The sequence below is a fragment of the Salmo trutta genome, chromosome 22, assembly GCF_901001165.1.
Source record: "Salmo trutta chromosome 22, fSalTru1.1, whole genome shotgun sequence".
Classification (NCBI taxonomy): domain Eukaryota; kingdom Metazoa; phylum Chordata; class Actinopteri; order Salmoniformes; family Salmonidae; genus Salmo; species Salmo trutta.
In genome coordinates, this window is record NC_042978.1 from 42,604,886 (window position 1) to 42,631,887 (window position 27,002).

Consider the following 27,002-nt stretch of genomic DNA (forward strand, 5'->3'; position numbering starts at 1 on the left):
CAGCATCCCAGAGTCACCTCTTCACTGTTGACGTTGACTATTGTAGACGTTTCCAGCTACAATAGTCATTTACAACATTAACAATGTCTACACTGTATTTCTGATTAATTTGATGTCATTTTAATGGACAAAAAAAAAATGTTTTTCTTTCAAAAACAAGGACATTTCTAAGTGACCCCAAACTTTTGAACGGTAAGGTACATGGAACAGCTGGGGGTCCCCAAGGATCGGTTTGAAAACCCCTGGGCTAACTGACCCCTGACCTCTCACCTTGTCCAGGCTGAGCTCCAGCAGGGCGTGGTTGGCGGTGGCCCGGAGGGCAGCCTCCATCTTGTCAATGAGGATGCTCCCCTCCAGGATCTGCTGCTGCAGGGCGCTGAAGTCATCCACGTGGCCCACAACATGGTGGCCATTACGGTTTGCGAAGGAGCCGTCTGGAGCCTGGCCCTCAAGAGAAAAGTCAACCTCCCGGGGTTCCAGTGTGAGGGAGAGAGGGGAAGCAGGGCTGAAGAGTCCAGTGTCTCGGACAGGGGTAGAGAGAGCAGGGTCTGTGAGCGGGAAAGGAAGATTGGGGAATGAGTGTTAGTTACGGGTAAATCTCAAATGGCATGGCGTCCTATTGACTATAAAGTGCACAACGTTTGTCCTTGGCTCTGGGCAAAAGTAGTGCACTATATAGGAAATAGGGTGCAATTTCAGACACATCCTTACAAAGTTCTGTGTCAGTATAAATGTGGTAGAATCATGGTAACGTGTTAACCCTATCCCAGAATGCTTTCCATGGTGGCGCTCTCTCACCGTGGAAGAGCTGTATCCTGGCTCCAGGAGGGCGTGTCCCAGAAGTAAACTGCTGCCCTAGCTGAACATGCAGGTCCCTGGGGTCAAAGGGTGCAAACTCTGAGTGGGACCCCTCACTTGTGTTTGTGGTCTTGGGGACGCCACACACTCTGTGGTATATCTGGAGGTCATACTGTAGAGAGTGGGCCAGGCCACGGCTCTCACACAACTGCTGCTGCAGGACATTTACATCGTGCTGCAACCTAGACACACACGCACACAACACAGTTACACACATGTAACAAATCAATAATCACACAACAGAGATGCACACAGATACACACACACTCCTCCTACCTGTTGATGGTCTCCTGGTTGCTCTGCCTGTCCTGTTTCAGCTGAGTGATCTCCAGGGTCTGAGCCTGTGTCTGCGTGTGCAGCCTCCTGCCCTGTTCCGCCCACCGCTCAGTCTCTAACTCCGCCTCCTTCACACGGGCACGCCCCAACAGCACCGCCTCCCGTAGCTGCTCCGCCTCCTTACTGCCGTCTGGGGGAAGAGTACAGAGGAACTCAAATAAAGACAGAAATGAAGCTGGAAAGACGGCAAACTAGCTGCACTTCATTTGACCTGTTTTATATTTATATTTCTTTGTATATATCCATAACAATTATGCAAATTCATGATTTCGACTGGCTGCGAAAAGCTGCCTGCCTGTCTGTCTCAACCCGACTCCCGACAGGTTCATTACTATGCAACAGCTGGAGATCGAATTTGAATATTGAAACATTAAAATAAATGTGAGATGATGCCTAGATGCTTTTTATAGTGGAGATCAAGTTCATAAATTGCCGGGCTGATGAGACAGTGGCTTGCGCAGTCAGATGGAACAGAGTAAATACTGTAGGCATTTTAACGTCATAGATTTAGCCTGTGGTAACTTGTGGAATAACCACCAGTTGGAATGCGGTTTTAACCAATCCGCATTCAGGATTAGACCCACCCGTTTATTCATTAAGCAATAAGGCCCGAGGAGGTGTGGTATACGGCCAATATAACACAGCTCACGGTTGTTCATATGCATGACGCAACGCAGTGTGCCTTGATACAGCCTTGAGCCATGGTATATTGACGATATACCACAAACCCCCGAGGTGCCTTATTGCTATTATGAACTGGCTACCAACGTAATTAGAGCAGTAAAACATTTTTTGGTCATATCCGTGGTATACGGTCTGATATACCACCCACGGCTGTCAGCCAATCATCATTCTCTTCTCAGTGTAATATACAGTATGTCATTTAGCAAACACATTTATCCAAAGTGACTTACATTTTACATACGGGTGGTCATTATCTTGGGATTGCAAGCACAACGCTCTACCCAATGAGCTATAGAGCAGAATTGATAGTATGTTGGGTAGTATATTAGAGAGTTTTGAGAGTACAAGGAGTACAAGGTTGGTTACCTCTGCTGGCCTGTTGGAGTCGGTCCTGCAGGCTGAGGTTCTCTGCTTTCAGAACTCTGATCTCACTGGACAGCTGGCTGACAGACTCCAAGCCCTGGATGTAGATGTTGGTGGGAGCACCTGAGGAAGAGGAGGAAGAGGAGGAAGAGGAGGAAGAGAAAGAGGAAAAGGAAGGGGATGAGGAAGAGAAGGATGAGGAAGAAGAGGAGAAGGGCCAGTACATTTCACTAATGCCTTTTTGACACAGTGACTGTCAACATTGACTTAGTACAGGTAGCCAAGTTGGGTGTGTAGAATATATGTTCATGGTTTGAGACAGCAGGTGCGGTTGTGGTCTAGTCAATACATTTATCTCTGGCTTGGTTGACCAGTCTCTCCTCCAGCTGCTGTCGGAGGAGGTCGTTGGTCTGGATGGAATCCTCCAGGCGTTGACGTAGACTCCTGATCTCTCTCAGGTGTTCTTTAATCAGGTCAGAACCTGCACAGGAACACACAGCATACACATCAAAATACTGTTGACATTTCACAACGTAAAAAAACATTGTACAGTATATATATATATATATATATATATATAAAACACAGGGCGTTGGGCCACGAGCCGGCAGAAACATCTTCAATACGCCTTGGAACTCTGTTGGAGGAATGCGACACCATTCTTCCACCAGAAATTCTAACATTTAGTGTTTTGTTGATGGAAAACATTGTTTCAGGCTCCACTCCAGAATCTCCCATAAGTGTTCTATTGGGTTGAGATCTGGTGACTGACACACACACACACACACACACACACACACACACACACACACACACACACACACACACAGACACACACACACACACACACACACTAAACCCCCTGTGCTAATTTGAGACTCTCCTCCTTCAAAGTCTCTGAGATCTCTTCTTCTAGCCATGGTACCCAATATAATGGACAACTGGGCATTTGTATAAATGACCATAAGCATGATGGGATGTTAATTGCTTAATTATCCACACCTGTGTGGAAGCACCTGCTTTCAATATACTTTGTATCCCTCACTTACTAAAGTGTTTCCTTTATTTTGGCAGTTACCTGTACATAAACACACAACAGGGCTGTTTTGGTCCATATAGTCTCTAATAGTTAGTAATAGGGAAATAACAAAAATGTCATGGTATGATATATCAACTTCCAAGATCAGCCATTGGCTCTTTAGACTATCACCTGGGATATGTGATACGATCTGCTCCCACATGCTGTCCTGTAAACTCATGACAGGTAGGACACACACACATAATCTCATTAAAACTCATAGATACACACACCTGTATGGCTGGTGCCAGACTGGTAACCTGATGACCCTGATGACAAATCAGCAGTGCCATCTCTCATTGACCGAGCACCGTAGGCCATGTCCCACATTGCACTGCTCTCCAGGAGGCTGGCGCCTGCCTTCATGGCAGGGCTAGCATTGAGGCTAGCATTCAGACCAGCGGGGTGGAAGGTGTGGTAGGACAGAGGCTGGGGCATGTAACTGGAGGGGTCTGTCTGAGGGTGGGGGTGGGCCGACATGGGGAAGCCACCAAATGGCTTGACTGAAGGAACGGAAAAACCTGCAGTAAGAAAAAGAAAAACCCAAGCATGAATAAACAGATAGGAGAGAGATGGAGGATGGATGTTAGTGTGTCAGGCAGCTTGTTGTGAGATAGATAAGTCAAATGAAATAAAATTGTATTTGTCACATGCGCCGAATACAACCTTACACTGTAAGCCTCAACAGAGAGTCAGAACACTAACACAGCCTCAACAGGGGGTCAGAACACTAACACAGCCTCAACAGGGGGTCAGAACACTAACACAGCCTCAACAGAGTCAGCACACTAACACAGCCTCAACAGAGAGTCAGAACACTAACACAGCCTCAACAGCGAGTCAGAACACTAAAACAGCCTCAACAGATTCAGAAAACTAACACAGCCTCAACAGATTCAGAACACTAACACAGCCTCAACAGATTCAGAACACTAACACAGTCTCAACAGAGAGTCAGAACACTAACACAGCCTCAACAGATTCAGAACACTAATACAGCCTCAACAGAGAGTCAGAACACTAACACAGCCTCAACAGATTCAGAACACTAACACAGCCTCAACAGAGTCAGAACACTAATACAGCAGAGTGTCAGAACACTAACACAGCAGAGAGTCAGAACACTAACACAGCAGAGTCAGAACACTAATACAGTCTCCAGTGTGTGTGTGACATTAGGATTTGAGGCAGGGTGAAATGTCCCTCTCACAGGAGAGGAGGCACACGGCTAGAGAGGATAAAGAGAATAGTTGGGATGTTAGGATGGATGGACAAGGAGAGTTAGATAGTGAGAGGTACTGAGCTAATGGGCTCCTGAGTTCTGAGTTCTTCTACAAAAATATAGAATTAGAGTTGGATAAATGTAGATAAACTTGACAAGGACTTACAGGATACTAACCACAACATCAAAACCTTCAATCTAAATCACAATTCCAAACCTAAAACCTTGATTTTGGACAAAATTACCTGAATGGACTATTACTACCAAGGACTATCAACAAAAAACTTCTAACAAACCAAAACCTGCAGAAGAAACACAGCGGAACCTGGAAATACCATCCAATACAAAACTGAGTGAGTAACGTTCAGTCTGAAGCTACTTCTGAAGCCAAAAATTAAAAGGCAATAATCTCTAGGTCATTTTGTTCTATAAAGCTTAATAAATAAGGCTACTAAGCTACCAAGCTGCTAGGACAGAACTGACCAGGCTGCAAAACTTCAATTAGCACTGAAGTGTGAAGTGAGGGGTGTGGAAACTCTTGAGCCCAACAATGGTAGGACAGTTGCAGTGGCCTTTGAAGCCCCCATGGCTTATCCCTGTGCAGAGGTCATTACAATACAGTACCCCATGGACATAAAAAATATCACTGCACGGAATAAGTACAAAAAAAGCTCCTCAAGGACAATCCATAGACAGTATTTGCTGACTGCTACAAAGAGGGGAACGTAAGCAACCTAATTTCCCACACAGACCATCCCCTGGCATGGCACAGTGCTTTATTAACACAGACCATCCCCTGGCATGGCACAGTGCTATATTAACCAGACCATCCCCTGGCATGGCACAGTGCTATATTAACACAGGCCATCCCCTGGCATGGCGCAGTGCTATATTAACCAGACCATCCCCTGGCATGACACAGTGCTATATTAACCAGACCATCCCCTGGCATGGCACAGTGCTATATTAACCAGACCATCCCCTGGCATGGCACAGTGCTATATTAACCAGACCATCCCCTGGCATGACACAGTGCTATATTAACCAGACCATCCCCTGGCATGGCACAGTGCTATATTAACACAGACCATCCCCTGGCATGGCACAGTGCTATATTAACACAGATCATCCCCTGGCATGGCACAGTGCTATATTAACCAGACCCCTGGCATGGCACAGTGCTATATTAACCAGACCATCCCCTGGCATGACACAGTGCTATATTAACCAGACCATCCCCTGGCATGACACAGTGCTATATTAACCAGACCATCCCCTGGCATGGCACAGTGCTATATTAACACAGACCATCCCCTGGCATGGCACAGTGCTATATTAACACAGGCCATCCCCTGGCATGGCGCAGTGCTATATTAACCAGACCATCCCCTGGCATGACACAGTGCTATATTAACCAGACCATCCCCTGGCATGGCGCAGTGCTATATTAACCAGACCATCCCCTGGCATGGCGCAGTGCTATATTAACACAGACCATCCCCTGGCATGGCACAGTGCTATATTAACACAGACCATCCCCTGGCATGGCACAGTGCTATATTAACACAGACCATCCCCTGGCATGACACAGTGCTATATTAACCAGACCATCCCCTGGCATGACACAGTGCTATATTAACCAGACCATCCCCTGGCATGACACAGTGCTATATTAACACAGACCATCCCCTGGCATGACACAGTGCTATATTAACACAGACCATGCCCTGGCATGACACAGTGCTATATTAACACAGACCATCCCCTGGCATGGCACAGTGCTATATTAACCAGACCATCCCCTGGCATGACACAGTGCTATATTAACACAGATCATCCCCTGGCATGGCACAGTGCTATATTAACCAGACCATCCCCTGGCATGACACAGTGCTATATTAACACAGACCATCCCCTGGCATGGCACAGTGCTATATTAACACAGATCATCCCCTGGCATGGCACAGTGCTATATTAACCAGACCCCTGGCATGGCACAGTGCTATAAGAGCACACTACCCCTATGTCATTAGAGAGGGTATTGGCCCAGGGTGGAAACTCAGAATACTAGACATTGAGGAAATTGAAACAACCTCTGTTAACATGTACAAGTCTAGAACAGTAATGGTGCAGGGTAAACTCAAGCAGTTCCAGCAGAGCTTTTACATGATCAAAGAGAAAGCACAGCAGGAAAAGCTCTCTCTCTGTGATGACTCCCCCATCCTGAGTCAGTCTGATCACACCTCTTCTAGCATTGAACACACCCAGCACTGAACACACCCAGGTCCCACAAATGCACTGCTAACTCCATCATTGAGAGGGATAAATTCACAGAGTTGGAGAGAGACATGGTGGAACTCAGAGAGCTAGTCCACACAATCCAGACAGAACAAACCCACAAAACAGACCAGCACAACAACACCCCTGAGAGAGCTGGCTGTCTGAGAGAGCTGGCTGCTCTACGGACTGAGGTGAGAGAACTTAAAGAGGCACACATGTCACTGAAGGACGAGGTGAGAAAGCTGAGGTGTGACAGAGAGCAGGACACTCGCCCAGAGAAGCCAGCAGAACAGCCCACCTCAGACCCGGACCATAACCTCAACACCACAATTGGATAGACAACACAGAACCCACCAACCCAACAGACCTTACCCCTTCCTAACAGCCCCCCTATCAGCTCTCCTGATAGCTCTCCTGAGAACCCCCACTGAGGACACACAAAAGCCAGATATTGTGCTCCTCACTGACTCAAATGGCAAATACATTCAAGAGGATAAACTTTTTCCCAAACACAAAAGTGGCTAAACTCTGGTGCCCAAACACTAGGCATGCCCTGGAGCTGTTGTCAGAGGACAGACTAGGGTCCCCCAGCCACATCAAAATTCACACAGGCACAAATGACCTGAGGGTCAAGCAGGAAAGGGTGGCAACAGCACTCAAGGGAGTGATTGAAAAAGCTTCTTCCACTTTCCCCAACGCACAAGTGGTTATCTCCACCCTGCTACCACGAAAATACTTTCACCCTGCCACCATATAGTGGGTGAATGCAAGCATTTCGCGAGACTTTGCCTCAAAACCTAATGTCTACCTGGCCCACCACTCCACCCTGGACTTGAACAGCCTTTACGACCAGGTCCACCTCTACAAGGCAGCAATCCACATTTTTGCCAGGACCCTGAAGGACGTCACACAACCGTAGCCTCAGCACCTCACACAGGAGCAACAGAGCTTTGTTTGTCTTTGTCTTATCCCGTGTCTTTTCCCGTGTAAATATACTTTTTTTTTCTCGTATACATTTTAATCTCACTTTTTAATCTCACTTTCTATCTCCGAACTAAATATACTTTCCTGCAACCTGCCTCACCCAATGTGGTACGGATCTGCTATTTGTATTCCTTATAACTGGAACTTCCATCAGGAGCTAGCCAGCTAACTAGCTACTAGTCTTTGTTAGCCACGGCTAGCGGTCTTCACCTTCAGCTCGAACACCAGCCAGCCTGAGCTCGCACAATACATGCCAGTCTGCACAGCGCAATATCAGCCCAGAGCATATCTGACTGCTTCTCTCTACCACATCACCGGATTCCTGCCGCTCTGGATCATTACACCGGATCATCGCAGCTAGCTGCTACCGAGTGGCTACTGTTAGCTAACGCCACTGTCCAGAAGCAAGCACCAGTTAGCCTTGAGCTAGCCTCGAGCTAGGCCCATATACCAGCTAATTCTAGGGCTACAGTACCTCTTTTGCCAATTGGCCTGGACCCTTTAATGTCGACACAGAGCCCCGCCGATCCATCACGACTGGTTTGCCGACGTAATCGCCCGATGTAGTCTCAACAGGCTTTTCCGTTGCAATGTCGCCGAAGACCATCTTCTTGCCCCGGCCCGCTAGCTTTCTAAACGCCGTGTCTCCCGCTCGCCTAGTTGTAGTGACTAGTGAACGGCTCCCTGACTCACCTATTGCTGCTCTTTGGACCCTCTGATCACTCGACTACACAGCTAATGCCCCCTGGACTGTTTCAATAACACAGTACCTCATTTTGTTTATCTGTCAGCCCCAGCCTCGAACTTAGGTCCTGTATGTACCAAACTACCACACCTATTCCCCAGGCGCTACCCTTTGTTGACTTCTGTAACCGTAAAAGCCTTGGTTTCATGCATGTTAACATCAGAAGCCTCCTCCCTAAGTTTGTTTTATTCACTGCTTTAGCAAACTCCACACCCCAAATCCTGGTTTAGGAAGGCCACCAAAAATGATGACATTTCCATCCCCAACTACAACATTTTCCACCAAGATAGAACTGCCAAAGGGGGCGGAGTTGCAATTTACTGCAGAGATAGTCTGCAGAGTTCTGTCATGCTATCCAGGTCTGTGTCCAAACAGTTCGAGCTACTATTTTTAAAAATTAACTTTTCCAGAAATAAGTCTCTCACTGTTGCCGCTTGTTATAGACCCCCCTCAGCCCCCAGCTGTGCCCTGGACTCCATATGTGATTTGATTGCCCCCCATTTATCTTCAGAGTTCGTACTGTTAGGTGACCTAAACTGGGATATGCTTAACACCCCGGCCGTCCTATAATCTAAACTAGATGCCCTCAATCTCACACAAATTATCAATGAACCTACCAGGTACAACCCTAAATCCGAAAACACGGGCACCCTCATAGATATCATCCTGATCAACCTGCCCTCTAAATACACCTCTGCTGTCTTCAACCAGGATCTCAGCGATCACTGCCTCATTGCCTGCGTCCATAATGAGTCCGCGGTCAAACAACCACCCCCATCACTGTCAAACGCTCCCTAAAACACTTCAGCGAGCAGGCCTTTCTAATCGACCTGGCCCGGGTATCCTGGAAGGATATTGACCTCATCCCGTCAGTAGAGGATGCCTGGTTACGCTTTAAAAGTGCTTTCCTCACCATCTTAAATAAGCATGCCCTATTCAAAAAATGTAAAACAAAGAACAGATATAGCCCTTGGTTCACTCCACACTTGACTGCCCTTGACCAGCACAAAAACATCCTGTGCCGTACTGCATTAGCATCGAATATCCCCCGCGATATGCAACTTTTCAGGGAAATTAGGAACCAATATACACAGGCAGTTAGGCTTTTTCAAACAGAAATTTGCATCCTGTAGAACAAATTACAAAATGTTTTGGGACACTGTAATGTCCATGGAGAATAAGAGCACCTACTCCCAGCTGCCCACTGCACTGAGGCTAGAAAACACTGTCACCGCCGATAAATCCACGATAATCGAGAATTTCAATAAGCATTTTTCTACGGCTGGCCATGCTTTCCACCTGGCTACACCTACCCCTGCCAACAGCATTGCACCCCCCCGCAACAACTTTCCCAAGCCCCCCCCCCCCCCCCCCCCCGCTTCTCCTTCATCCAAATCCAGATAGCTGATGTTCTGAAAGAGCTGCAAAATCTGGACCCCTATAAATCAGCTGGGCTAGACAATCTGGACCCTCTCTTTCTAAAATTATCCGCCGAAATTGTTGCAACCCCTATTACTAGCCTGTTCAACCTCTCTTTCGTATTGTCTGAGATCCCTAAAGATTGGAAATCCGCCGCGATCATCCCCCTCCTCAAAGGGGGAGACACTCTAGACCTAAACTGTTATAGACCTATATCCATCCTGCCCTGCCTTTCTAAAATCTTCAAAAGCCAAGTAAACAAACAGATCACCGACCATTTCGAATCCCAACGTACCTTCTCCGCTATGCAGTCTGGTTTCCGAGCTGGTCATGGGTGTACCTCAGCCACGCTCAAGGTCCTAAAAGATATCATAACCGCCATCGATAAAAGACAGTACACTGTGCAGCCATCTTCATCGACCTGGCCAAGGCTTTCGACTCTGTCAATCACCACATTCTTATCGGCAGAATCAACAGCCTTGGTTTCTCAAATGACTGCCTCGCCTGGTTCACCAACTACTTCTCAGATAGAGTTCAGTATGTCAAATCGGAGGGCCTGTTGTCCGGACCTCTATATATCAATGATGTTGCTCTTGCTGTGGGTGATTCTCTGATCCACGTCTATGCAGACGACACCATTCTGTATACTTCTGGCCCTTCTTTGGACACTGTGTTAACAAACTTCCAGATGAGCTTCAATGCCATACAACTCTCCCTCCGTGGACTCCAACTGCTCTTAAATGCTAGTAAAACTAAATACATGCTCTTCAACCGATCGCTGCCTGCACCCACTCGCCCGACTAGCATCACTACTCTGGACGGTTCTGACTTAGAATATGTGGACAACTACAAATACCTAGGTATCTGGTTAGACTGTAAACTCTCCTTCCAGACTCACATTAAGCATCTCCAATCCAAAATTAAATCTAGAATCGGCTTCCTATTTCGCTAAAACAAAGCCTCCTTCACTCATGCTGCTAAACATACCCTCGTAAAACTGACTATCCTACCAATCCTTGACTTCGGCTACGTCATTTACAAAATAGCCTCCAACACTCTGCTCAGCAAATTAGATGTAGTCTATCACAGTGCCATCTGTTTTGTCACCAAAGCCCCATTTACTGCCCACCACTGCGACCTGCATGCTCTCGTTGTCATCCTACAAGAAACATGGTATGAAGGAGATCTAGGTTACAGAGAGCTGGTAGTCCCATCCACCAAACTAAACTACCAGGTGTGAAACAGGGAAGAGACGCAGGGGGTATGCTAATTTGGTATAGAGCAGACCTAACCCACTCTACTAAATTAGTCAAAACAGGAACATTTTACATCTAGCTAGAAATTAATAAGAAAATGATCTCAACAGAGAAAAATGTCCTCATGTGTGCTACCTATATCCCCCGAAATAGAATCCCCATACTTTAACGAAGACAGCTGCTCCATCCCAGAGGTTGAGATCAACAATTTCCAGGCACAGGGACACCCTCAGCACACAGGGGGACAAACACCTACCTGGAGGTGGCAGCATTCCCTCCCCCATATGTCCCCCTAGACACAACTACGACAACATAACCAACAAAAACGCCTGCAGCTCTGTCGGACACTGGGTATGTACATAGTCAATGGTAGGCTTCGAGGGGACTCCTTTGGTAGGTACACCTATAGTTCATCTCTTGGCAGTAGTTCTGTAGACTACTTTATTACTGACCTCAACACAGAGCGTTCACAGTCAGTCCACTGACACCCCTATCAGATCACAGCAAAATCACACTCTACTTGAACAGAGCTATGCTCAATCATCAAAGCCAAAGGAATTGAATATTATTAAGACATGCTATAGATGGAAGGAAAGTAGTGTGGAAATCTACCAAAAACCAATTAAGCAACAACAAATTCAATCCCTTCTAGACAATTCCCTGGACAAAATGTTCACTGTAATAGTGAAGGTGTAAACTTGGCAGTAGAAAACCTAAACAGTATATTTGACCTCTCAGCTTCCCTATCAAATCTAAAAATGTCAAGCAGACAACCTAAGAAAATGAACAACAATGACACATGGTTTGATATAGAATGCAAAAACCTAAGAAAGAAATTGAGAAACCTGTCCGACCAAAAACATAGAGACAGAAAACCTGAGCCTACGCCTTCACTATGGTGAATCACTAAAACAATACAGAAAAACACTACGGAAAAAGAAGGAACAGCGCATCAGAAATCAGCTCAATGTAATTGAAGAATCCATAGAATTGAACCACTTCTGGGAAAATTGGAAAACACTAAACAAACAACAACACAAAGAGTGATCTATCCAAAATAGAGATGTATGGATAAACCACTTCTCCAATCTTTTTGGCCCTATAACAAAGAACAAACAGCAAAAAACATATACATGATCAAATTCAAATCTTAGAATCTGTAAGGCCCTGGCCATAGAGAGGGTTTTTTGTTCTCTATTTTTGGTTAGGCCAGGGTGTGACATGGGTGGGCGTTCTATGTTCCGTTTTCTATGTTGGTGTATTTCTTTGTTTCGGCCGTGTATGGCTCTCAATCAGGAACAGCTGTAGTTCGTTGTTGCTGATTGAGAGTCATACATAGGCAGTCTGTTTTTCCTTTGGGCTTTGTGGGTGAATATTTTCCTGTTTAGTTTTGTATCCTGACAGAACTGTTGCTGGTCGTTTTTTGGTTTATTTTTGTATAGTGTTCATTCGGTCCATTAAATTCATTTAAGATGAACACATCCTCCGCTGCACCTTGGTCTCATTTTGACGACGGCCGTTACAGAATCAACTATTAAAGACTACCAGAACCCACTGGATTATCAAATTATGTTGAATGAACTACAGGACAAAATACAAACCCACCAACCAAAAAACGCCTGTGTGGTTGATGGTATCCTCCATTAAATTATAAAATATACAGACCACAAATTCCAACTGGCTAAACTTAAACTCTTTTACATCATCCTCAGCTCTGGCATGTTGCCCAATATTTGGAACCTGTCACGCCCTAACCTTAGAGAGACGTTTAATTCCTCTATTTGTTGGGTCAGGGTGTGATGTGGGGTGGGCATTCTATGTTGTATATTTCTTTGTTGTGACCGAGTAGGGTTCCCAATCAGAGGCAACTGTATATTGTTGTCTCTGATTGGGAATCATACTTAAGCAAGCCTTTTCCAACCTGTGTTTTGTGGGTAGTTATTTTCTGTTTAGCTTATGTGCCTGACGGAACTGTGCATTTTCGTTTTTCCCTTTTGTTATTTTGTTTGAGTGTTTCTTGAAAATAAATATCATGAACACTTACCACGCTACGTTTTGGTCCACTTCTTCTTCAACTACAAACGACGACCGTTACAGAACTACCCACCACTAAACGACCAAGCAGCGTGGTCAGGAGGAATGGATCTTGGAGGAGATCCTAGACGGGAAAGGACCCTGGAGGCAGGATGGGGAGTATCGCCGTCCGAAGGAGGAAATAGAGGCAGCGAGAGCAGAACGGCGACGCTATGAGGAACTAGCACGGCAACAACGGAAGCCCAAGAGGCTGCTCATGGGGAGATTGGCGGAGTCAGGGTTGAAACCTGAGCCAACTCCCCGTGCTTACCGTGGGGAGCATGTGACCAGTCAGGCACCGTGTTATGCTGTGATGCGCACTATATCTCCAGTGAGCATTCATAGCCCGGTGCGCTCTGTGCCTGCACCCCGCATTTGCCGTGCTAGAGTGGGCATTCAGCCAGGACGGATTGTGCCGGCTCAGCGCTCCTGGTCTCCAGTACGCCTCCTCGGTCCAGGATATCCTGCGCCAGCTCTACGCACTGTGTCGCCAGTGCGCCTTCACAGCCCAGTTCGTCCTGTACCAGCGCCCCGCACTTGCCAGGCTGAAGTGAGCATCCAGCCAGGACGGGTTGTGCCAGCCCTACGCTCCAGACCTCCAGTGCGCCTCCACGGCCCAGTATACCCTGTACCAGCTCTGCGCACCCGGTCTCCAGTGCGTCTCCCCAGCCCGGTACGTCCGGTGCCTGCTTCACGTACCCGGCCTCCAGTGCGTCTCCCCAGTCTGGTGAGACCTGTTCCGGCTCCACGTAAAAAGCCTCCAGTGATGATCCATGGCACGAAGCCTCCAGTGATGATCCATGGCCCGGAGCCTGTAGTGATGACCCATGGCCCGGAGCCTCCAGTGATAATCCATGGCACGAAGCCTCTAGTGATGATCCATGGCACGAAGCCTCCAGCGATGATCCGTGGCACGGAGCCTGCAGCGACGGTCCCCTGTCCGGAGCCTCCAGCGGCGGTCCGCAGTCCGGAGTATCCAGCGGCGGTCCACAGTTCGGAGTCTCCAGCGGCGGTCCACAGTTCGGAGCCTCCGGCGATGATCCAGGGTCCGGTTCCTCCGGCGACGATCCATGATCGGGTTACACAAAAGCGGAGGGATCAGCTGGCGGAGCGGGGGCTACGCCCCGAACCGGAGTCACCACCAAGGGTAGATGCCCACCCGGATCCTCCCCAATAGATTCAGGTTTGCGGCCGGGAGTCCGCACCTTTGGGGGGTACTGTCACGCCCTGACCTTAGAGAGACGTTTTATTCCTCTATTTGTTAGGTCAGGGTGTGATGTGGTGTGGGCATTCTATGTTGTATATTTCTTTGTTGTGACCGAGTAGGGTTCCCAATCAGAGGCAGATGTATATCGTTGTCTCTGGTTGGGAATCATACTTAGGCAGCCTTTTCCCACCTGTGTTTTGTGGGTAGTTATTTTCTGTTTAGCTTATGTGCCTGACGGAACTGTGCGTTTTCGTTTTTCCCTTTTGTTATTTTGTTTGAGTGTTTCTTGAAAATAAATATCATGAACACTTACCACGCTGCGTTTTGGTCCACTTCTTCTTTAACTACAAACAACGACCGTTACAGAACCAAGGACTGATCACCCCAATCCACAAAAGTGGAGACACATTTGACCCCAATAACTACCATGGGATATGCGTCAACATCAACCTTGGGAAAATCCTCTGCATTATCATTAACAGCAGACTCGTACATTTCCTCAGCGAAAACAAGATTTGTGATAATTAGGAGAGCATAGAATCAGTTAGCCCAAAGCCATGAGATAGACTACAGCAAATCAACTCCTGCTCAATTACACTTGGCACCCTCTCCTCCATCTCTCTCTTCTGTCTCTCTCTCTCTTCCTTCCCTCTTTTCCATCTCTCTCTCTTTCATTCCTCTCTTCCGTCTCTCTCTCTCGTCTCTCTCTCTTCCCTCCGTCTCTTCCATCACTCCTCCCTCCCTCCCTCCCTCCCTCCCTCCCTCCCTCCCTCCCTCCCTCCCTCCCTCCCTCCCTCCCTCCCTCCCTCCCTCCCTCTCTCTGTCTCTCTCTGTCTCTCTCTCTCTCTCCTCTCTCTCTTTTCCCTCCATGTTCAGAGAGCCTAGAGACAACACTGTCACACGTCCTACCCCATTCAGATGAAGAGCCTGATGAGTGGTCGGTTAGCACGCACAAGTTAGCACGCACACTCACACATTTAGTCACGCTAGTCTGGATCTCAACAGGACATTACACGTGGGCGGTGGGATGGGCGGTGGGATAGCATGCTAGTCTTAAAGAGGACATTACTGCCAGGAGACAAAGCTTTGAATATGAAACTCACTCAGTGTACACACAGGTAATCAATGCAAACGTATGTGAGTCAATCCATGTATCTGGACCTTAAATCCTGTGTTCATCTTGCCATTACTACTTCTAGTATCCCCATGCCAAATTACACTTTTACTAAAACAGGGTCCATTTTAGAGTGTATAACCTCATGTAATTACATGACGTGTTTAAAGAGAGACAAATTTAGCCACTCCATGCTACAAACACACGGGTGCAGAGTGACGCACGCTCAGTTTCTCCCAGCTGTCTCTGTAACATCTGCAGCTCCTGGTGAACCTCTGCCAGGGAGAAGGCCCCAGGCCTGCTTCCATGGTAACGGGGTCGCAGGGTTGCAGTCTGGGGGTTGAAGGACAGGGGGGCTCTCTGAGAGGAGAGGTCGAAGTGGTAGCAGGGATGGGGCTGGGGATGGGACTGGGGCTGGGGATGGGACTGGGGCTGGGGCTGAGGAGGGGTGGGGAGAGAACTGGACACTGGTCCACTGTAGAGGCCTGGAGGTACAGAGGAGAAATACATATGAGGACAGAGTAGAGGAGAGGACAGAGAGAAGAAGAGAGGACAGAGAGAAGAAGAGAGGACAGAGAGAAGAAGAGAGGACAGAGAAGAAGAGAGGACATAGAGAAGAAGAAAGGACAGGGATACAGAAAGAGGTATGAGAAGAGGGAATGATGGTGGAGTGGGGGAAAAAAGTATTTGATCCCCTGCTGATATTGTACGTTTGCCCACTGATAAAGAAAGGATCAGTCTATAATTTTAATGGTAGGTTTATTTGAACAGTGAGAGACAGAATAACAACAAAAATATCCAGAAAAACGCATGTCAGAAATGTTATAAATTGATTTGCATTTTAATGAGGGAAATAAGTATTTGACCCCCTCTCAATCAGAAAGATTTCTGGCTCCCAGGTGTCTTTTATACAGGTAACGAGCTGAGATTAGGAGCACACTCTTAAAGGGAGTGCTCCTAACCGCAGCTTGTTAACTTTAAAAAAGACATCTGTCCACAGAAGCAATCAATCAATCAGATTCCAAACTCTCCACCATGGCCAAGACCAAAGAGCTCTCCAAGGATGTCAAGGACAAGATTGTAGACCTACACAAGGCTGAAATGGGCTACAAGACCATCGCCAAGCAGCTTGGTGAGAAGGTGACAACATTTGGTGCGATTATTCGCAAATGGAAGAAACACAAAAGAACTGTCAATATCCCTCAGCCTGGGGCTCCATGCAAGATCTCACCTCATGGAGTTGCAATGATCATGAGAACGGTGAGGAATCAGCCCAGAACTACACGGGAGGATCTTGTCAATGATCTCAAGGCAGCTGGGACCATAGTCACCAAGAAAACAATTGGTAACACACTACGCCGTGAAGGACTGAAATCCTGCAGCGCCCGCAAGGTCCCCCTGCTCAAGAAAGCACATATACATGCCCGTCTGAAGTTTGCCAATGAACATCTGAATGACTCAGAGGACAACTGGTGAAAGTGTTGTGGTCAGATGAGACCAAAATGGAGCTCTTTGACATCAACTCAACTTGCCGTGTTTGGAGGAGGAGGAATGCTGCCTATGACCCCAAGAACACCACCTCCACCGTCAAACATGGAGGTGGAAACATTATGCTTTGGGGCTGTTTTTCTGCTAAGGGGACAGGACAACTTCACCACATCAAAGGGACGATGGACGGGGCCATGTACCGTCAAATCTTGGGTGAGAACCTCCTTCCCTCATCCAGGGCATTGAAAATGGGTCGTGGATGGGTATTCCAGCATGACAATGACCCAAAACACACGGCCAAGGCAACAAAGGAGTGGCTCAAGAAGAAGCACATTAAGGTCCTGGAGCGGCCTAGCCAGTCTCCAGACCTTAATCCCATAGAAAATCTGTGGATGGAGGTGAAGGTTCGAGTTGCCAAACGTCAGCCTCGAAACCTTAATGACTTGGAGAAGATCTGCAAAGAGGAGTGGGATAAAACCCCTCCTGAGATGTGTGCAAACCTGGTGGCCAACTACAAGAAACGTCTGAACTCTGTGATTGCCAACAAGGGTTTTGCCACCAAGTACTAAGTCATGTTTTGCAGAGGGGTCAAATACTTATTTCCCTCATTAAAATGCAAATCATTTTATAACATTTTTTATATGCGTTTTTCTTGATTTTTTTATTGTTATTCTGTCTCTCACTGTTCAAATAAACCTACTATTAAAATTATAGACTGATAATTTCTTTGTAAATGGGCAAACGTACAAAATCAGCAGGGGATCAAATACTTTTTTCCCCCACTGTATGAGGGAAGAAAACACTTCAATGTCTGGGCATGATATGACAAGTACAGTATGTGGATACCGTGAAACTGACTTTAGCAACAATGTGTTGAATAAGGCAGTCACTTCCACTCCTCCTCCCTCTCCCTGTCTTTCTGCCTACCTGTCTGTGTCTGTGTGTCCGCTGACCGCTGCAGGCTGGGACAGCTGATGGAGGACTGGTGTCCGTGAGATGAACTGGTGGAAGGAGGGATGGAGGGGTGGCGTGACATGGGGACACTGTTACAGTGAGAATCTGAAATAAAAGAGAGATGAGGAATGAAAAAATTACAGATGAGGTGTGAACTGTTGATCATGCATTACAAATATGGATGTGCAGTCAACTGTGTGTGTGTGTGTGTGTGTGTGTGTGTGTGTGTGTGTGTGTGTGTGTGTGTGTGTGTGTGTGTGTGTGTGTGTGTGTGTGTGTGTGTGTGTGTGTGTGTGTGTGTGTGTGTGTGTGTGTGTGTGTGTGTGTGAGTGTGACCATTTGTGACCCGTTTCAGGAAGCTGGGCATATGTGGCACGTCACTTCTTCACAGGAATGTCACGTCCTGACCATAGTAAGAGGTTATTTTCTTTGGTAGAGTAGGTCCGGGCGTGACAGGGGGTGTTTTTGGTGTTTTTCTATGTTTTGTATTTATATGTTTAAGTTCTAGTTTTTCTATTTCTATGTTGTTTTTTGGGGGGTTGATCTCCAATTGGAGGCAGCTGGTCCTCGTTGTCTCTAATTGGAGATCATATTTAAGTAGGGGTTTTTCTTCCTGGGTTTTGTGGGTGATTATATTTTGAGTAGTGTTTGTTTCTCTCTGCGTCACGGTTTGTTGTTTTGTCGATTCAGTTATTTATGTATTGCAAAGTTTCACAGATTTAATAAAATGTGGAACTACAACCATGCTGCACTTTGGACCGCTCCTTTTGACAGCCGTGACAAGGAGAGGCATTTAAACATATATTTTTTTGGATAGAAATGCCGTCAGGAACATGTGAACTTTAATGTGCCTTAATAACAAACTTGTATTCCATCTGTAAATACCAATACAATTGTTAAATTATGAGCCTAGTTGGTTTGGACAGGCTGGACATGCCAGGAGAACAGTTTGGATTGGTCTGCCATGTAGCATGCTTCTGTCTATAACGTGAGCTGCTCAGTATGTGTTGATAATCCTTTCTACCGCAACGTTTTTTTAAAGATACAGTTGAAGTCGGAAGATTGCATACACCTTAGCCAAATAAATTTAAACTCAGTTTTTCACAATTCCTGACATTTAATCCTAGTTAAAATACCCTGTCTTAGGTCAGTTAGGATCACCACTTCATTTTAAGAATGTGAAATGTCAGAATAATAGTAGAGAGAATGATTTATTTCAGCTTTTATTTCTTTCATCACATTCCCAGTGGGGCAGAAGTTTATACATACACTCAATTAGTATTTGGTGGCATTGTCTTTAAATTTTTGAACTTGGGTCAAACGTTTCGGGTAGCCTTCCACAAGCTCTCACAATAAGTTGGGTGAATTTTGGCCCATTCGTTCTGACAGAGCTGGTGTAACTGAGTCAGGTTTGTAGGCCTCCTTGCTCGCACACACTTTTTCAGTTCTGCCCACAAATGTTCTGTAGGATTGAGCTCAGGGCTTTGTGATGGCCACTCCAATACCTTGACTTTGTTGTCCTTAAGCCATAAATTTGGAAGTATGCTTGGGGTTATTGTCCATTTGGAAGACACATTTGCGACCAAGCTGTAACTTCCTGACTGATGTCTTGAGATGTTGCTTCAATATATCCACATAATTTTCCTTCCTCATGATGCCATCTATTTTGTGAAGTGCACTCCTGCAGTCCCTCCTGCAGCAAAGCACCCCCACAACATGATGCTGCCACCCCCATGCTTCATGGTTGGGATAGTGTTCTTCGGCTTGCAAGCCTCCCTCTTTTTCCTCCAAACATAACGATGGTCATTATGGCCAAACAGTTCTATTTTTGTTTCATCACACCAGAGGACATTTCTCCAAAAAGTACAATCTTTGTCCACATGTGCAGTTGCAAACCATAGTCTGGCCTTTTTTATGGCAGTTTTGGAGCAGGGGCTTTTTCCTTGCTGAGCGGCCTTTCAGGTTATGTCGAAATAGGACTTGTTTTACTGTGGATATAGATACTTTTGTACCTGTTTCCTCCAGCATCTTCACAAAGTCCTTTGCTGTTGTTCTGGGATTGATTTGCACGTTTTGTACCAAAGTACGTTCATCTCTAGGAGACAGAACGCGTCACCTTCCTGAGCAGTATGACGGCTGCATGGTCCCATGGTGGTTATACTTGCATACTATTGTCTGTACAGATGAACGTGGTACATTCAGGCGTTTTGAAATTGTTCCCAAGGATGAACCAGACTTGTGGAGGTCTATAATTGTTTTTCTGAGATCTTGGCTGATTTCTTTTCATTTTCCAATGATGTCAAGCAAAGAGGCACTGAGTTTGAAGGTAGGCCTTGAAATACATCCATAGGTACACCTCCAATTGACTCAAATTATGTCAATTAGCCTATCAGAAGCTTCTAAAGCCATGACATTATTTCTGGAATTTTCCAAGCTGTTTAAAGGCACAGTCAACTTACTGACCCACTGGAATTGTGATACAGTGAATTATAAGTGAATAATCTGTCTGTAAACAATTGTTGGAAAAATTACTAGATGTCCTAACCAACTTGCCAAAACTATACTCTGTTAACAAGAAATTTGTGGAGTGGTTGAAAAACAAGTTTTAATGACTCCAACCTAAGTGTATGTAAACTTCCTGACTTCAACTGTATAACGTTAGCCCTTTTCTCAACAACATTGATGTCCTGAATTTAGCAGGCGCTATCGACAGATCAGTTGGAAAAAGTTGTGATGTTCTACCTTCTGCACATGCCATGGTCAGTGTTAACCAGAGTTACTTGACAACGCTGGACAAACAAGATAAATAAAACAGAGTTAAATGGTTCCAGTCTGCCGTAAAGCGTTCATCCATGTATACGGGTAAGAGTCTAGTTACATTTTCGGATATTATACATTTCTAATTTAGTCAGAAATTAGATTTCATTGCAAGTTAAAGCGTACTGTTAGCTAGCTAGCGAATGTTAGCTTGCTGGATCGCTAGCTAACAATACATCTATGATCTGTGTTGTAATATTATTAGAATCAGAAATCCATTAGGATTGCTAGTTATAGCCTAATGTTAGCTAGGTAGCTAACATTGAACCTAGTTGGTTAGCTTTAGCTACCTGCAGATTCATACTACAGCTATGACAATCAGTTTGTATTGGTAGTAGTATGAGTTGAGATTATGTCGGGTTCATTATTTAGCTAGCTAGCTAGCAACATGTCAAAAAACAAAAGACTCCACTTCTCCAGATGATTACATGAGCCATCAAGTTAGCCAGGTGTGTCTGTGGGTGATAGCTAGATGTGGCTGAGGGGTGGTTATAGCATAGTATCCACTTAGCTAGATGTGGCTGAGGGGTGGTTATAGCATAGTGTCCACTTAGCTAGATGTGGCTGAGGGGTGGTTATAGCATAGTGTCTGGGTAAGCATCATCTAATATTTATCTGGACTCTTTCTGTTTTTGATATTGCTACTATGCAAATATGCAAGTAACCATTTCACTGTACCGTTTACACCTTCTGTATCCTGTGCATGTGACAAATAAACATTGATTTTATTTGATATAGTGTGTGTTTACCAGAGACTGTAATGTGAGTAACAATAAGACCTGCACCAAAGTCAGACTAGGATATAGGCCAAGGACTAGATAAAGTGTATTTTTACCTGGAGTTTTTCCTTATGGTAGGCTACTACCTTTACCACTTTTAGTCTTGAAATATTTGGTTGTTTACTACACTGCTCACTCTGTTTAGCACATGGCCTCACATGTGAATCCTTAAAGAGATGGGTGGGGCTGAGGCTTAAGAGGGTGACTATGCTGAATGGGTGGAGACAAAGAAGAGCTCTCCAGTAGGTGTATCAAAACATTCAAGGGACATTTTGTCAAAAGTGGGGTTACAAGTTTATCAAGTTTCAAAGCAGAATTCCTTTCCTATTGTTCCTCAACTGCAGTGTATGATATACCATTTTCTAGCTCTGATTCTCTACTTTTATCCAATGTAAAAATCCCCATTTCAGATCTTGCTACATACATAGGACCAAATCCAGGTGGTGGCTCACATTTACCTGTACTGGCTCTAGTGGAGGCACGTCTGTCCTCCTGGCCATACTCACTGGCTGTGTCAATGTCTGAGCACGGCTCCAGATCCTCAGTGGTGGAGCCCTGCTCATTGGACACAAAGGAGATGTGGTCTGATTGGTCGGTGGTGTCAGAGAGGGCGTGGCTACTGCATGGTGTGTCAGAACGAGGTTGATGCTGGGTGAGTTTGGCACGGAGAGAATCGATCACGTTATCCTTCTGTTGGAGCTCCTTACTCAGCCTGTACACAAACAAAGAGGAGACCTTCAGTGATCTTGTCCTTGCCCACATAATAACAATACACCTGCTCTCTAGTGACAGAGGGACAATCGGGACAAAACAGGCTTTTCAATAGCAGAGATGTCTAGATGTACAGTGGGCAGTGTCTGCATTGTGACACCACCAGAGAGTGGTGGTGTCACAATGTAGAAAACAAAGAATGATTCAGCTATTAGCTGCCCTGTTCTGTACAGACAGAGACAGAGGCTTGGTGATCTGATCTGATCCTTCCTCAAGCTGCTTACTGCCCACAGACACAGAGACACAGAAAGACAGGGATCAACACAGACACAGAGACACAGACAGACAGGGATCAACACAGACACAGAGACACAGATCAACACAGACAGACAGACAGACAGACAGACAGACAGACAGACAGACAGACAGACAGACAGACAGACAGACAGACAGACAGACAGACAGACAGACAGACAGACAGACAGACAGACAGACAGACAGACAGACAGACAGACAGACAGACAGGGATCAACACAGACAGTAGGTGACCACTGGCACCTCACTCAAGATCATATACGGTAAGTTTGGATACATTCATGTCATCGTAACACGCAGAATGTGATAAACACACACACACACACCCTGTTCCCCCTCAGCTGAGTTAATGAATTGAGAGCAGCACCCTGGGTGAAGGTCGACTCACCAATCTAAACCTGATCCCTCCACACACACACACACACACACACACACACACACACACACACACACACACACACACACACACACACACACACACACACACACACACACACAGGCTTCTCCTCTGAAGGACTTACTGTATAGTACACAGTTAGCGATTACTATCACTCTGATTACTATCACTCTGATTAGTATCACTCTGATTTCTATCACTCTGATTACTATCACTCTGATTACTATCACTCTGATTTCTATCCCTCTGATTTCAATCACTCTAATTTCTATCACTCTGATTACAATCACTCTGATTACAATCACTCTGATTACTATCACTCTGATTACTATCCCTCTGATTAGTATCCCTCTGATTACTATCACTCTGATTAGTATCACTCTGATTACTATCACTCTGATTACTATCACACAGATTGATATCACTCTGATTACTATCACTCTGATTACTATCACTCTGATTAGTATCACTCTGATTACATCACTCTGATTAGTATCACTCTGATTACTATCACTCTGATTACATCACTCTGATTACAATCACTCTGATTTATATCACTCTGATTACAATCACTCTGATTACAATTTACAGTCACTCTGATTACTATCACTCTGATTACATCACTCTGATTACATCACTCTGATTAGTATCACTCTGATTACAATCACTCTGATTACATCACTCTGATTACATCACTCTGATTAGTATCACTCTGATTACAATCACTCTGATTACATCACTCTGATTACATCACTCTGATTAGCATCACTCTGATTACAATCACTCTGATTACATCACTCTGATTACAATCACTCTGATTACATCACTCTGATTACTATCACTCTGGTTAGTATCACTCTCATATTACTAGAAAAATAAAGGTATTCTTCTTTCTGTCTTACTTTTCCATCTGCCTGTGCAGGGCCTTTCTCTCTCTGTCAGTGTGTTTTCTATACAGGGCCAGTTCTCTCTCCTGGGCCCTGCTCTCCCACAGAGAGAAGGAGAACAGAGAGTCTCTGTACAGAGGGCTGCTTTTAGACAGCATGGCCTTCCACAGGGGAGCCATTGGCCTGGGCCCACTGCTCGCCTGGCCAGCCTTCCCCACCAAAGGTCCTCCTCCCTGGGCTAGAGAGCCGCCATCCTGGCCTTTCTGCTGCTCCGGTTCCTCCTGCTCATCCTCCTTCACACCAGGGAGACAGTTGTTGTCCTCGTCCTCGTTGTGGGGGGTCGTCGCCGTGGCAACGCCTCTCAACTGGGTCTCTATGGTAACCAGGCAGTGCTCATTCGCTTAATGATGAGGTCGTGATCCCCGGAGTGGTAGGTAGGTCATGGGAAGGGGAATGTGCCAGAAAGCATGATGGAGGTAGGGAGGACTGGTCATGAGCAATCAGGTGAAAAGCAATGTAAATCCCCAGATTAGGCCCAGAGACGGAGGCGTGCTCACTGTATCCACAGCAGCCGCTGTGACTGTGACTAGCGCGGTCTCCTAAGCAGATTCTGACCCAGGCCAGTTTGGTCCGGTACAGACAAGCCCAACAAGGTCCCAGAAATCCCAAATCTGCTGTGCAGTAATTTAGCTCAGGTGTCGTTTCCCTTCTCTTTAACCAAGTGGTCTTTCCAATGCATTTCCTCTGTCTCTGCTGTAAAGAACCACTGGTAGTGTTACTGTTTGCTGGTGGGCTGGTACAGCAGGGAGGAGATGTATTCACCGCGCTGTGACTCAGTCTCACACTGCCTGAGGAGAGTAGTAGCACTGTCTCTCTTCCTATCTATCTTGCTCTCTCTCTCTCTTCCTGTCTGTCTCTCTCTCTCTCTCTTTCTATCTGTCTCTCTTCTCCTGTCTATCTCTCTTCTCCTGTCTGTCTCTCTCTTCCTCTGTCTCTCTTCCTATCTCTCTCTCTCTCTCCCTATCTGTCTCTCTCTTCCTGTCTGTCTCTCTCTCTCTTCCTGTCTGTCTCTCTTCTCCTATCTGTCTCTCTTCTCCTCTGTTTCTCTCTTCCTGTCTGTCTGTCTGTCTGTCTGTCTGTCTGTCTGTCTGTCTGTCTGTCTGTCTGTCTGTCTGTCTGTCTGTCTGTCTGTCTGTCTGTCTGTCTGTCTGTCTGTCTGTCTGTCTGTCTGTCTGTCTGTGTCTCAAATAGTTCCCTCCTTCACTCCTCTGTTTTCAAATCCAAGCTTCCAAAAACCTTTGATGGACCTCGGGAAGGAAGCGGGAGCTTCCGATCCTTCAGCCAAACACAACACGGAGCGACCGGAGAGAGTAGTGTTTCTCTCCCAGGGAAGGAGAGATCAGAGCGGGGTGTTAGGCGGGCGTATCCAGGCCTAGCGGCTGCACTAGGAACCCACTCCAGTCAGAGGAGAGAGAAGCTCTGTGACTGAGAGGCTGAATGGTCAAACATAAAGAGTCAGATAACCCTAGTCAGCCTTCTGTGTGTTTTATAACTCACACTGAAGCGCTGGCCCAAAAACCTGGCCTCATCCGACCCTTTGTTAAATGTTCTGTGAACCACTCTGTCTGCAGGTCCTGGAATGTGAATCTGTTTCTCAAAAAATCAATTCTTGTTACATTTTATTTAAACTAACAGGATTTTTGAAGAGGTAGCTCACGTCAAAAAAGGAACACAAAATGTCTTTAAAATCCACTAAAAAACATAAGATTAAGATCCAAATAAAATTCCTGGTACTGTAGTCAACGCATCCCCTTTCAAAAAGTCCAAGGCTTCAGAGAATCCACCATTGTACATGTCAGAGCCCTGATTCTCCGTAGCGCTCCTGTAGTTTTACAGAATACTTAGACTGAGCTGGATGGTGCTCTATACCAGGCTTTGCTCTTCTCTTGCTCCCGCTCTCTGATTCACTCTCTTTCTCTCCATCTCTCTCTTTCTCTGTCTCACTCTCTCTCGCTCTCCCTTTCTCTCTCTCTCTCTTTCTCTCTCCAACTCTCTCCCCCTGCCTCTCTCTCTCTCTGTCTCTCTCTTGCTCTCTCTCCCCCTGCCTCTCTCTCTCTCTCTCTCTCTGTCTCTCTCTCGCTCTCTCTCCCCCTGCCTCTCTCTCTCTGTCTCTCTCTCGCTCTCTCTCCCCCTGCCTCTCTCTCTCCCCCTGCCTCTCTCTCTCTCTGTCTCTCCCCCTGCCTCTCTCTCTCCTCCCCGCCTCTCTCTCTCTCTCCCCCCCGCCTCTCTCTCTCCCCCCAGCTCTCTCTCCCCGTCTCTCTCTCTCTCTCTCCCTCTATCTCTCTGTAGCTTGAACTGCTCCTGACCCAGTTCACTGTACCGTGAGGTCTTAATAACTTAACCTGATTAGTTCCCATGTCAACACCCTGCTCTGAATCCAGCACTGCAGTAAGAGCCTGAGCCATGTTACACCACACACACACACACACGCACGCACGCACACACGCACGCACACACACACACACACACACACACACACACACACACGTTTTGTTCTTCTATCCTAGTGGGGACCTAAAATAGATTCCTAATCAAAGTCCTATTTTCTCTAACCCTAAACCTTAACCCTAAATCTAACCTTACACCTAACCTTAACCCATAACCCATAACCTTAACCCTAAACCTAACCACTAATCCCTACCCTTACCGTAACTCTAATTCTAACCTAACCCCTAAGCTTATAATAGCCTTTGTCCTCATGGGGATGTGGGACATGTCCCCATGAGGGAGAATTTTAGGTCCCCACAAAGATAGAAGAACCAATCCACACTCTAATACTCTCACGCGCACACACATACACACATACACACACACACACACACACACACACACACACACACACACACACACACGCAGACACGCGCAAGGGAATCAAACCAATACAAATCCCCTCTTTTTTCTCACTCAATTACTGGCTTGTCCTAAATGAGTCGACTGGCACTAAAACACATTTAAGTCCTCCGTCGACTGGCACT

At 46.1% G+C, this 27,002-nt stretch overlaps 1 protein-coding gene across 1 annotated transcript in view; it reads right to left on the reverse strand.

Annotated features, from left to right (window-relative positions):
• The window catches only part of pde4dip (phosphodiesterase 4D interacting protein), a gene marked incomplete at its 5' end in the record, with an annotated part of 81,340 nt that overhangs the window by 11,298 nt on the left and 43,040 nt on the right, over positions 1 to 27,002 (reverse strand). The window contains 9 exon segments of the mRNA XM_029708045.1: positions 271 to 548; positions 799 to 1,040; positions 1,135 to 1,324; positions 2,245 to 2,364; positions 2,591 to 2,722; positions 3,553 to 3,840; positions 15,844 to 16,104; positions 18,035 to 18,166; positions 22,116 to 22,369. Of these exon segments, the coding sequence (XP_029563905.1) occupies positions 271 to 548; positions 799 to 1,040; positions 1,135 to 1,324; positions 2,245 to 2,364; positions 2,591 to 2,722; positions 3,553 to 3,840; positions 15,844 to 16,104; positions 18,035 to 18,166; positions 22,116 to 22,369 (1,897 nt within the window).